General features: G+C 33.3%; 2 protein-coding genes across 2 annotated transcripts in view; both read right to left on the reverse strand.

The window, feature by feature from the left end:
- LOC106881422 (nucleoporin NUP188) overlaps window positions 1-13,582 on the reverse strand; it is a 475,282-nt gene that overhangs the window by 198,439 nt on the left and 263,261 nt on the right. The gene's annotated exons all lie outside the window — the stretch shown is intronic.
- On the reverse strand, window positions 4,588-5,668 carry LOC149137685 (uncharacterized). Its single transcript, XM_089345102.1, has one exon. The coding sequence runs from the start codon at window positions 5,381-5,383 to the stop codon at window positions 4,916-4,918; it is 468 nt and encodes a 155-aa protein (XP_089201228.1). The 5' UTR covers window positions 5,384-5,668; the 3' UTR covers window positions 4,588-4,915.

The following is a 13,582-nucleotide window of genomic DNA, read 5'->3' on the forward strand; positions in this document are numbered from 1 at the left end:
GCCAATCCTCAGACAGCTGAAATGATACTGTAAGCATGCAAAGCTCTGTTTCACTTACCAAACATCTTCTAACTATTCTACTGATGGTTACCAATTTAATTTTCAGTTGTTACAGTGGAAATTATTTTAAAATCATTTGGATAACATTTTTAGAAAAGCAGTTTTATTTATTTAGGAATTGTCTAAATTTCAGACCTTAAACTCCTTTTATGCTGACTCATAATTGCATAAGGAAAACAGTTTAAAAGTAGTACACATTTCAATAGAGGGAATTAATTATACTTTTTATCTATTATGAGTATGTAAACAATCTTCACAGCAACACTAAGTTTACCTACATCTAATAGATTGTCATATTGATATATAATGAAAAGTATAAATATGTTCATCAATGTTTATAAAGATTCGCCATGATAGATCGCTAGCCACTAAACCCTTTTCTATTTTCTCTCCTTGTTTGTTTCTGTGTTCCTTTCTGTCGAAGAGTGTAGGCTTGAAACGTAAAAGACTTTCTCACTTCCCGAGCATTAAACTAATACACACCCATCTTCGTCTTTTTTATTTTTTTTTGTAAATTCTCACCTTATAAAAACATTATCACTATCTCTATGTGTATTTTTTATATAGCTTTTGGCCCAAGTCAGCAAACATGTGAGGAGAATGCGAGGATACATGAAACGTGATAAAAATGCTTTCTGATTCTTAATGTTCATTAACTTCACAGCATGTCAAGTTAAGTTAACTGAAACAATGTCATTTGATAAATTTTCACAATATTAATAAAGTTTCTTTTCTTCTTTAAAATACAATAGAATTCTTGTTCAATATAGAAGAGCAATTTAATATTTCAAGAGGAAAAAATATTTTTTCTAAAATGTGAATTACTCTATTACTTGTTTCAGTCATTTGACTGTGGCCATGCTGGAGCACCACCTTTAGTTGAGCAAATCGACCCCAGGACTTATTCTTTGTAAGCCTAGTGCTTATTCTATTGGTCTCTAAGTTACGGGGCATAAACACACCAGCATCGGTTGTCAAGCAATGTTGGAGGGACAAACACAGACACACAAACATACATATATATATATATATATGATGGGCTTCTTTCAGTTTCCGTCTACCAAATCCACTTACAAGGCTTTGGTCAGCCCGAGGCTATAGTAGAAGACACTTGCCCAAGGTGCCACACAGTGGGACTGAACCCAGAACTATGTGGTTGGTAAGCAAGCTACTTACCACACAGCCACTCCTGCACAGATTGTTAATTTATCATTAGTAAAAAGCTGATAAAATGTCTTAATATGAAATATGGATCTTATCTCATAGTGAAAATCAAATCAAATCAAATCTGAACTGAGAAAATGTTAACTAAGATTCATCATTAAAATGATATGTAATTCTTTCTATTACCAGCAATTTTAGCTGAGATATTCATAAAAAAATATTAACAGAAACATAGTGTTTATAAATATTTTTCAGCAAAAATTTTTTAAAGTTGTGAAGCCATAAAATAATTTCCCTTTCTTTTCAGACATGATGTAGATAGCTTTATGACATGAAAAGGAAGCTCTTATATATATATATTTCTTATTCAAATATTATAGATAGTGACACACCAAACTGTATTAAAATCTCTCTTGATCTTATCATCTTATCCATTTATAGCAGAGTACACCAGCTGTCAATTCCTATTACATGATATGATACATTCATGCACATATGTGCACTCAATTACTTCCTTCAGGACAGAGTACCAGAGGAAATAAATCTAAAAATGTAGCAGCATTACCATCTTTTGAACTACATAGAAAATAGTTTTAAAAAAAATATAATCTTTTCAGCTTTGACCCCTCTCAGAGCCTCAATAATCTAAAGATAAATTGCCTAACATGCTCTGTGTGTGTGTGAGTGAGAGAGAGAGAGAGAGAGAGAGAGAGAGAGAGAGAGAGAGAGAGAGAAAGAGAGCAAAAATACAAATGTGAAGCCGAGAAAATGAAAGATAAAGTGTTGAAATGATAAATAGAGAAGAGAGCATGTTAGTAGGGATTCTAATAAAGTGAAATGATAGGTATAAGAAATGTAAACATATACATTGTGATATATATGCATGTAATGTGAGTGTGTGCATGTATGCACACACGTTCAACAAAGGTGCAATAAAATTTAATCAAAGAGAAATGAAGAAGATGAAAAAGTGGCAAGGAAATGCAGAGCAATAACCGTCATATTTTAAGAAAATTTAAAGCCATGCTGATGCCATTCTGCTTTGTATGTACAGATAACTATATTTATAGTAGAATTTTGAATACCACTTTTTAAACTGTGAGAAAAAAGAATCTAACAAATAAAAAAAGAACATTTTAAAGAATTACACAGGATGGAATAATCTATTTTTATTTATAAATACAATATATGCTACATTATTGTTTAAATGGAATATTAGAATATAGATTGGAGCAAAACTAACAATGGACATTGATACAAATGGCATTTTTATGATGGTTTTGTTTGATTTTACATATCTTAATGAAAATACTGCTTTTGTAGTGCATGTTAAACCTATCTAAAACTATTGATTATTTTTTCTTTTAATTACATTACCTCAAAGAGAAGTGGTAGTAATGATAACCTTTATTTTTAAAGATGGGCCAAGAGTGGAAGGTAGGAATAACTAAATGAGGTTAGTGAGCTAATGTTGAATTTGTCTAGTTACGAGCTGATGATGAAAGAAAACTAAACAGAGAAGAGAATTCTGGAAAACAATTGGGCAAAGTTATCTGGGAGGTGTGATATAATTCAATTCAATGATATTACTAAATGAGTCTGAGTGGAAATGAAAAAGCGTATGGAGCAGTAGAATAACATTTCATGAGGCAATAGAAGTAATAAAAGTATATATTTTCAGCTGACAATAGACCAATAGCTTGTGAATATTGGTAGCTATAACCTGGCTTTAGTGAGTTTTGTTAAGAATGTGTGCAAAGAGAGTTATTATTTTCCAAGATGTGTAAACAGTATTTTAGGTGCATTTGAGTTTTGCAAAGTAGTAACAGCTGGCGTGGTCTGAAGTATTTTCTGGTTTTGAAGAATAAACTGATTTTCTGAAGTGTTGTCTATGCAAAAGAGGAAATATCAATATAAAGAATAGATGTAAAGTTAACAATTAATAAAAGACAAAATCATTATCATAAAACGATATTAAACAACAAACCATCAATTTTAAGAGAGAGACAAACAACAACAGGGACAAAGTATTATCATAATTATGTTGTTGTGGTATTGGTTGTGGTGGTGATAAAATGCCAAGTGGCACTTCTGGCTCCTTGCATTCTGAGTTCAAATTCTGCGATGTCACTTTGCCTTTCATCATTTCAGAGGCAATAAATTAAATACTGGTTGTCACGAGGTGAAATGTAATCAACTACCCACAATCCCCCTAAAATTACTGGCCTTAAGCTGAAATCTGAAGCTGTTAAAGGTGGCAAGTAACAGAATCGTTAGAGTGTTGGAAAATGCCACATAGCATTTCTTCTGAGCTCAAATCTTGCCAAGGTCAACCTTGTCTTTCATCCTTTTAGGGTCATCTAAAATAAGTACCACTTGAGCACTCGGGTTGATGCAATCAACTAGTCCCTTCCCACTAATATAACTGTCCTTGTACCAAAATTTTGAAACAAAAGTTGCTGCCATCATTGAAGTCATTGTAGTTGTCATCATCATTTTCTTTATTTAAAATACCCTATCCATCTATTAAGTCATAACTAGAGAAGAAAAGTTAACCCAAGCAAGCATGGAAAAGTAGGCATTAAGATTATGATGATGATGTATTTTGATCTTAAAAACATGAAGGAATGTATTTTCACTCTTGGCCTTTAGTTTTAAAGCTACTGGTAGATTTGTCTTGACAGTAGCTGTATTAGTATTGATATTCAATGCATATTGCATGACAAATGCTAACCCAAAGTAAAAATGTATTGAGGAGAAAATGATATCAATGATGACTAATATTATTTTCATATTTCCAGCATATATGGCCAGCAAGTATGGCAGACAACACATCATGTTTAAGTAGAGAAGAAATGATACTAAAAAATTGGTTGATGTACAAAAATAGATAATTTAGAAATTAAATAATCTGAAGATACCATTTTCATGAAAATCAATAAATATAAATTAGTGTTAGCATCTACAATACCAGGGAGCATTAAAACATGATATTAGTGAATGATATTTTCATTTTCTCAGTGAATAGGAGAGTTAAGACTGGATATATTTCTGCCATAATCTGACCTCATAAGCACAACATAACTTTCATTATAATAGCTGAAGTAAAGATTGAAGAATCACTATGGAAATATACAAGACTTTACACTCATTAGCAAAGAAAACAAAATTGTTTAGAAATTAAATAATTCAAAGCTATTAACCTGATGAAAAACATGAGTTAAAACATGAGCCAGCTTCATTGGCATATAATAGAAGTTATACAGGGTGTTTCAAAAAGAATTTGATATCATTTGTGATGTAAATATCACAGAAACTGAATGGTCAAAGCAAATGAAACTAAACAGGCTTATTAACGTTGAGCAACATAAGATTTATTCCGCCAAATTTGAATGAGAAATTCAAAGGTATGTGGATTCCTTGAATGATTTCACAAATGCTCAATACGTGCACCGCCTAAGACATGACACACATCAAGTCAGTAGTCCAGTTCCTCCCAAACACACTGCAGCATGTCTTGGGTAACAGTCTCTAGTGTGGCAGTGATTCTCTGCTTGAGTTCCTCTAGGTTTGCAGGAAGAAGGGTGACATCACCCTAGAGAAAAAAACTGCAAGGTGTCAGGTCATTGGCAGCCATTTCAACAGCACATTGTCTTCATCACCAGCACACCTGATCCATCTCCCTCACAGATTATCCTTGAGATAAGCCCACACAGTCAGCTTGAGCCCTGTCCTGTTGAAAAATGAAGTCTTCATGTTCATTTGCAAAGAGCACATCCATTAGCCAGTTCTGAAGTATTTGCAGATAAACATCGCCAGTCACATCTCCCTCAAAGAAAATTGGGCCATGAAGGTGCTTCTTGGAGATGGCGCAGAACACATTCACTTTTGGTGAGTTCCTCTCATGCTCAACTGTGACATGGGGATTTTCTCTGCCCCAAATGCGAACATCATATTTATTGACTTTATCATTCGTATGAAATATGGCCTCATCACTAAAAACAAAACGTTCCTTGAACTCGGCTTCTTCAAGTTTCTCTTGGATATCAACACAGAATTGTTTGTGCTTTCGCTTGTCATCTGCCGTTATGGCCTGAACGAGCTGCAGCTTGTAGGGTTTCCTTAGCAAGTGTTCCTTCAGGACACGCCAAACTGTCATTTGAGGAATCTGGGTTTCCAGACTTGTTCTTCTTATGAACTTCTTGGGGCTTTGCAAGAGATTTTGGTAAACCTGCTCGACTATCTATTCCGATGTTAGTGGTTGTCCAGATCCTTTTGCTATGCACAGACAGCCTTCCTCTTTGAATTTTTTGTGCCATGTTCAAATCTGCATTACCGTTGGTGACTCTTTAGAGAACTCCCTCACAAATGCACACTGCACAGTCTTGTTTGACTGTGTTTGAGCATACTCCAACACACAAAACATTTTTTCTCTTCCAGTGGATGCCATTTCTATACCTGAAAAGATAAACATATCAAACATTAAACATAAATTCTTTATTTGTTTCTATACATGCTGTTAAAATTTGAAGTCATTTGAGCAAGAACTGGCAAAGTTATTAGATTACGAAATGATATCAAATTATTTGAAACACCCTGTATATTGTGAGTCACTTTTCTTTTTTAGATATATCAGTTCTTTCAGTTCTTTGTCATTAATTGGGACTATATTATATTATTTGTAAAGTTCATAAAACTCAATAAGTTCTTTCTAATAAGTTTTTTTGATTCCTTCTATGAATTTAATGCAACCATCCAGTTTTCACAGGTACTTAATCTTAACTGCTCCACCTAGTCATCTGCTATTTTGCATGTATGAACTTCTTTTCAACATAATATACCAAATGACAGGGAGAAATTATTCAGTGGTGCTATCTTCATAAAGAAAAAATAGTTAAGTGCTCCACAAAGATACAGCTACAAAGAAAATAGCAAAACATGTCTGATTAATTTTGGTCAAGTAAGGCAGAGTTGACTATTACAGAAATTAAATTAGTTAATTAATTAAAATTCAATGTGGACAAGCAATGGGGAGTTAGTCTTTGGAAAGTATAGTGACAATTCTAGACTCATTAAACCTCATCAGTGAAGCACACCAGTACCAATACTGCCAGATCTGAAATGACTGAGAGCTATACATGTTTGAGAGCATAAACACGGAAATTAGACTCACTACCACTACAAACTGCCATTCAATTTTAAATTGGTTTTAATTTCAGATTTATGTCCTTTACCTTTCTTGACTAAAATTAATTGTGAAGCTATTGTTTTTGTTTTTCCCCCATACAACTGTATTTTTAACTTTCCTAGCACTTTTCCCCAGTCGTTCTTCAAAGGTGCTACAACTATCAGTGTTTATTAACTCAAAATATAAGACTGAAGCATGTATGGAGTTATCCACATAATTTGCCAAAGATCAAAACCATTTATTGCCTCATGCCCACAATATAATTTTCAATTAATTAAAATTTCAAAGTAGTTGCTTTTACCCTTCTGTATCAATGTAATAAATTAGAAACAATTATTTTGATTATTAGGCAAAATGCCCCAGATTATTGGAACGTGAAATCAGAGTGTTATGTTAATGCCCTTCTCAAGGACACGAACATTCTAAGAACAGTGACATTGGTAAAACCAAGAGATGAGATCAAGATGTTGGCTTGATTTACAAGAAGCTCTTAAAGTTTTTCAGTGCAGAATTATATATACCTTAAATTTAGTAGATGCTGCTGGCAATGTGTATTGTAAATAGATGTCATGTGTATATGTTATTGCTGACAGTGGTGATTATGTGTATGTCTATGATAAATATAAACAAAGAAGTATTAGCGTGTATATGATTTCATCAAGTACAACTGCTTTAAAAATGTCTGCTTCTAAGTACAGAAGAGAAAATGTTCATGAAGACAAATAAATGCTAACAATAGGGATAGGGGAATAGATTCCTTACTCTTACCCTCAGAAGTGCAAAGTAAAAAAAAAAAGAAAAAAATTACATGTTGTTTTAATTCTCATGGTGGAGGAAAAGTATGTATATGAAAGATGGAGGGCTGAGGAGAGAGTGGGTAACAGGAGGAGATTGGAAGCAATACTAAAAGAAGTTAAGTATATAGGTGCCAATCTGTCTAACTTAGTTACCCAATTTAGGGGGCTCCTCTGCCATTAAGGAGCTGATAAAATTGGAAAAAAATGAAAAGTATGTTTACTACAGTGGCCAAAGTTGCTTATACAACTCATATCAAACAACTGGAACAAAGAAGTGACCAATATAGCAGGCAAGTAGAAGCTGAACTGAGAAAGGGGGAAAGAGGGGAAGACAGAAAGATAGACAGATACACAGAGAGAGGGGGGAGAGAGAGAGAGTCTTCTAAGTATACTAATAGAATACATATACTTCATTTTTCTTAGCATACTTCCATTTATCAGTAACTTTTATATTGGTTTCATAGATGAGTTGGGTGTGCAGAGGCAAATCATCCATAGCAGAATGTGTAATGGTGATGTATGTATTGTAGAGTGTGTAGTGGTGTCATACACCACCATGTGTGTATATGTAGCAATAATGTATTTGTAGTAGGTGTATGTGTAATAGGTTGTATAGCATTATAATTATGTGAAGTAGCATATATAGAGATGTATTCATATGATGTAGTATGTGCAGTGGTACATATGTACTTGTGTGTGTGTGTAGTGGTGTATATATAGTTGTAGTGTGTGTTCTTGTGAACACAGTAGTGTGTGTAGTTAATGTATGATGCATGCATAGTAGAATGGGTGGTTGTATATATAGCAGTGTATATGTAGTACTTTGTGCAGCTGTGTGTATGAGATGGTGCAAATGTAGTTCAGACATAGTAGTAGTGTATGTATGGCAGTATATGTAGTGATTGTATTTGGTTGTAGTAATGTATGTTGTGGTGTATATGTAGCAGTGTATGTGATGCCACATCAATGGTTTGCCTGCATCGTCTTTCTTGGTGGACTTCCACTATCTTTGTATCTAGTCTCTCATATAAACTTAACAACTCAACTGAAATAAGAATCTATTAAGCTTCATATGCAACAGCTCAGTCACCCATCCTACCTTACAATATACTCAGTTTTAACCTGTATTATATAAGTACAGAATTCAGAAATTTTATTACATCTTTGAGAAAAGAAATATGTATATCCTGTCATATGCTGGTTATGAAGAAAAAACAGATTCTACAAAGAAACATTACCTCTTCATTATAGTTAACTATAGACAGGAGATTGTAAACTATTTTGTGCATACATCACATAGAACACACACACACACACACACACACACACACACACACACAATCTATAGTCCAATCTTAAAAGGAAAACAAAGCTGGAGGTAAATCATTTATCTGGTTCTATATTATCAAAAAGTGAATAAATTGCATACTGTTCTCACATATCTATGATAAAGAGAAATACTGCTAGCTCTCCAATCATTCCTTTATCAAATACAGACACAACAGCTTGTCATTGATTCATCTATACTTATACCACCATATGAATGACACTAACTCTTCAGGCATGTCTACATTGTATAGTAAATTGTCAAGCACTAGTATTAATCTTTTTACTGTTGATTAATATGGTTGACCAGTTGCAATCAGCTTCCACAAGACAGTAATAAACTGCAAAATATATTTTATAAGATTACATGTTAAATGAATTCCACATTATTTTTCACTGCCGTTGTTTTTATTATTATTACTACTACTAATATTGAGTGAGAGAGCAATGCATGCCATCAAAGTGACACTGGAATACAAGCTCAATATACACGTTATGGCTACTTGTTTGATAAGGGTATATCAGGCACAAACATTACAACCATATGTATGTGACATGGTGATCTCATATCAAGATAAACAGCGTATGACCTTGCAGGTGGGCCTAGTTAGAATTTTCTTCAGGTCAAGTAGCCCATCCTACTCAAAAGGTCTCTGAATAAGGGTTGTTTAAGGATGATGAACAAAATACCGATTTTTCCAGAGCTGAATATTCAAACCCCAAAGAATTTCTTTCAACACATGACTATGATGCTCCCCCACTATTTCTGCTTGTGATCAGAGATGCACTTATCATCAACCACTAAGGGACATGCTCAACTGGTTATGGTCAAACAACTGTCAAGCAAATCTGTGATATTGAGCAGAATATTTGTTGTAGCCCATCTTTTTATACCAAGACAAAACATGCACATGATAACACTTCCAATCAGTTAAGATCAGAAGCCATGAGAGCCAGTGCCTGGTGGTATTAGTATTATTATTATTGTTATTAATCAATTAATTAGTGGCAAAGTTAGTTTACTAAAGATAAAATTTTCATTCTCATTCAGGGGTCATCAAACGTTTTTCACGGTGGGCCAGATAACTGAGAGAATGACGAGCATGGGCCACATAACCATTTTGTTCAATACAATACAGTGAATATACAAAAAATAAAGACAACCAACATATTTATTTACCAAAAAGTTATCAAAGGTGACATTAGCAATAAGATAGTTACATAACACCCTGTGTGCACATATCTGAATCTCACAAACTAAGCAGCAAAAGAAAAATGGTTAGAGAGATTTTTGAAACTGGTGTTTAGCTTTTAAGATATCATCATTATATGCTTTGGAATTGCTGCATCCAACCAAGAGAATTGCTTTCAAATGTTCATAAGTCAACCTTGTTCAATGTGCTGATCTCACATACTTGATTTTTGAAAATGTTTGTTCATAGACATAAGTTGTTCCAAACACTGATGCCATACGAGAGGCAAATTTCTTCAGGTAGGCAGTGATAAAATTTTCTGTGCTTCTCTTTCAACAAGTCATTTGCTTGCAAATCAGTTAGCTCCAATAGTAGTTTGACTGCCATGTCATCAAGGTTACAATCAAACGGATTCTGGAACAGAAGAATGTTGCTCTCAATTCTATCAAGATCTGAAAATCTCTGAAAAAACTGCATATTTAAGTTATGAATAATCTTCTTTGAAAACTCGAGGTTGACATCTTCAGTGAAATTCTTTGAAAAATTCTTTGAAACACTGAAAATAAGAGAAGTTTCCTCCTTCCAGTTGTGCTTCAAATAATGATAACTTTCTCCGAAATCCTTCGATGATTGTGTAGAGATTACAGATAAGGTTATCCTTTACGTGAAGTTTCAAGTTCAATTCATTCATGTGGGATGTGATGTCAACCAAAAATGATGACGTTGACAGCCAGGTAGGATCTGACAGAAGTGGATCAGCTCTATCCTTTTTGGTTAGGAAAATATCTATTTCTTTTCGGAGCTTATAAAATTAAACAAAACTTTACCGCTGCTGAGCCAACTCACTGTTGTGTAATAAGGCAAGTCACAGAATTCAGAATTAATTTCTTCAAGAAAATCCTGGAACTGGTGGTGGTTAAGTGCATGACCCTGAATAAAGTTCACCGCAGAAACGACTGGTTTCAGTTTGCAAGAAATTCCTAAGTCTTCCCACAGAGTGCTTACTGATGTATAATGTAGGGTATAAACAGAGCACCTAGGAGTTGAAGATCTTCCAACTTAGTCTTGATCTACTCCACCAGACCCTTCCTCACTCCAGCCATGTTTTCCCCTCCATTGACTGTAACACATTGAAGCTGATTCTACTGAAGTTTTCTGCACTTCCATGAAAATTTCTTCTCCAGTTGTTGTTCCATACATGCTGTAAATGGATGCCAACTCTTCTGTGATCTGAAAATCCAAATTAACAGCACAAATGAACATGAGAAGTTGTGATGTACTTGAGAGATCAGTAGACTCATCCAGCATCAGAGAATACTACAAGAAATTCCTCGCTTTCTTGCATATCTGTAACACTATGTTCTCTCCAGGTTCTTCTGTTCCCTGCACAACTGAACTTGCTGAAAGGCTGATACTTCCAAACAAATCAGCTTTCTCCAGACACATACACTCTTCCATCATACACTCATTGATGAAGTTACTTTATTATTTTAACCTTAAACTTCGTTCAAATTGTATTTTAAACGAAAAAAATTTGTTTAGTTGGTTTTTGTATATAATATACCTGTTAGATTATTTTATAATGGATGTAGGGTTGATTATGGAATGTTTATTATTTTGATATTTTAATAATATTTTTTATATAATAAGTATTTTATATACATTCATTTGTTATTTATTGTTGGTTAATATATACATTCATTTATTATTATTGTTGTATTTTGACCTGAAGATTAGCTATATTTCGATAGTTTTAATGGATTTTAATCGATTTAAATTTCTTTCTATTTGAAAATTGGTTATGAAACACGTGTAGTCATTTTATTATCTTGATCTTATGATATTTACTTTGTATTATATTATACTTATTTATTGTGCTTTTAATTATTAATTTTTTCTATATGTGACAGTGGATTTTCATCGATGAGTTCATGAACCTTGGTTCTTTTCCCTAAAACTATATATTTATATATATTTTATACTGTGAAAATTAATTTAATTTTAATTTTTAATAAATTGATTTTAATTGAGTTTTTACCTGTAATTTTGGATTTTATCACTAATATTATATATATATATATATATATATATATATATATATATATATATATATATATATTTGTTTTGCAAGATTTTTTATGTGAAATCGTGTGTTGAAACAGATGTTGTTGTACTTGGGGATGGTCATATTGCCAGTTTAGCCAATAAAAACACACGCACTGTATATTTGGTGTTAATTTTTTTTTTTTCAGCTTTATATTACATTAATCTTAATCTTAATCTTATTTCGGCCAGAGTTCTTTCGTCACACTTCTGTGACCTCATCAGTGGTCCTTTGTTTCCTTCTTTCTTATGTGTGTCTCACCTTGCTAACTATCAGCCATTTTGTCAAAATGGCTGATAGTTAGCAAGGTGAGACACACATAAGAAAGAAGGAAACAAAGGACCACTGATGAGGTCACAGAAGTGTGACGAAAGAACTCTGGCCGAAATAAGAGTAAGATTAAGATTAATGTAATATAAAGCTGAAAAAAAAAAAATTAACACCAAATATACAGTGCGTGTGTTTTTATTGGCTAAACTGGCAATATGACCATCCCCAAGTACAACAATATATATATATATATATATATATATATATATATAATATAAATGACTGACTTTCATTTCCCATCTACAAAATCCACCCATGAGTTTTGGTCAGCATGAAGCTATAGCAGAAGAGACTTGTCCAAGGTGCTGTACAGAAGGACTAAACCTGAATCACATGATTGTGAAGTAAACACAACTATACTTGTAGCTATTTATTGTTTTTATATATTTTTTCTGCTTGTCACAGTATGTTATGCTTCAAAGAGAATCACAAATTAAAAATGCTTAATATTTCCCTTAGTTTGCAGGAAACGTGAAAGTATTTTCTGTAGTAAAAAAAAAAAAAGAAGAAAGAGTATTTTCCTGGGCTGAAATGATCTAATATTTATCTCACCATTTTCACCCAATGTATTAGTCTCTTTTATTTCCTAATGGCATGCTTGGATAGCATAATTTCATGGTGTGTATAGAAGAACAATGAACACAAGTTAAAAATAAGATGACAATGTAAGAATTCTATGGCTATTATCTTGCACACACACATACATATGCATATAGGTGACTTCGAGTTTCTTAGAGAAAAGGCAAACTTGTTCATCAATATCCAGTTTATATCAAGGTTGAAGGGAGCTGTTTTCAGTTTGTAAGAAACTATCACTCAGAGCTGCAAGATGAACACTACAGTCAAAAAGGCAAGACTTTATATTATATTTATATAATAATATACAAATATATATAACATACAAATTTATACAATAACTACGAACATTATTTAAATCCTTATTTTTCAATAGCTTGGGACCTGCTAGTTAATATTATTGGCAGAAAAATGTTAGAGTGTTGGACAAAATGTCACTACCCTAACCACAGCGACAGTGATGATAATGATGGTTTCTGATTTAGGCATAAAGCCAGCACCTTTAAAGAGGGGGTGAGTGGGGCTTATTTGATAATAAAATTTCAGACTTTGTGCCTTTAGTAGAAAGGATTATTATCATTATTATTAGCAGTAGCAACAGCAGGGTAGTGGTGGTAGAAGATTGGCAGAATCATTTCTGTTTTTTTTTTATGTTTTGACTTCATATCCTGCTGAAGTCAGCATTGCCTTTCATCCCTCCAGGGTCAATAAAATAAAATAAAATAGAATACCATCAACTAGTGTTGATGGTATTGACTAGTACCCTCCCTCAAACTGCAGGCCTTGTTCTAGAGCTGACAGAATCCTTGGTGTATTAGGCAAAATGTTTAGTGGCATAACCTCT

Source organism: Octopus bimaculoides, chromosome 1 (genome assembly GCF_046866305.1).
Source record: "Octopus bimaculoides isolate indiv1 chromosome 1, ASM4686630v1, whole genome shotgun sequence".
In the NCBI taxonomy this organism is placed as follows: domain Eukaryota; kingdom Metazoa; phylum Mollusca; class Cephalopoda; order Octopoda; family Octopodidae; genus Octopus; species Octopus bimaculoides.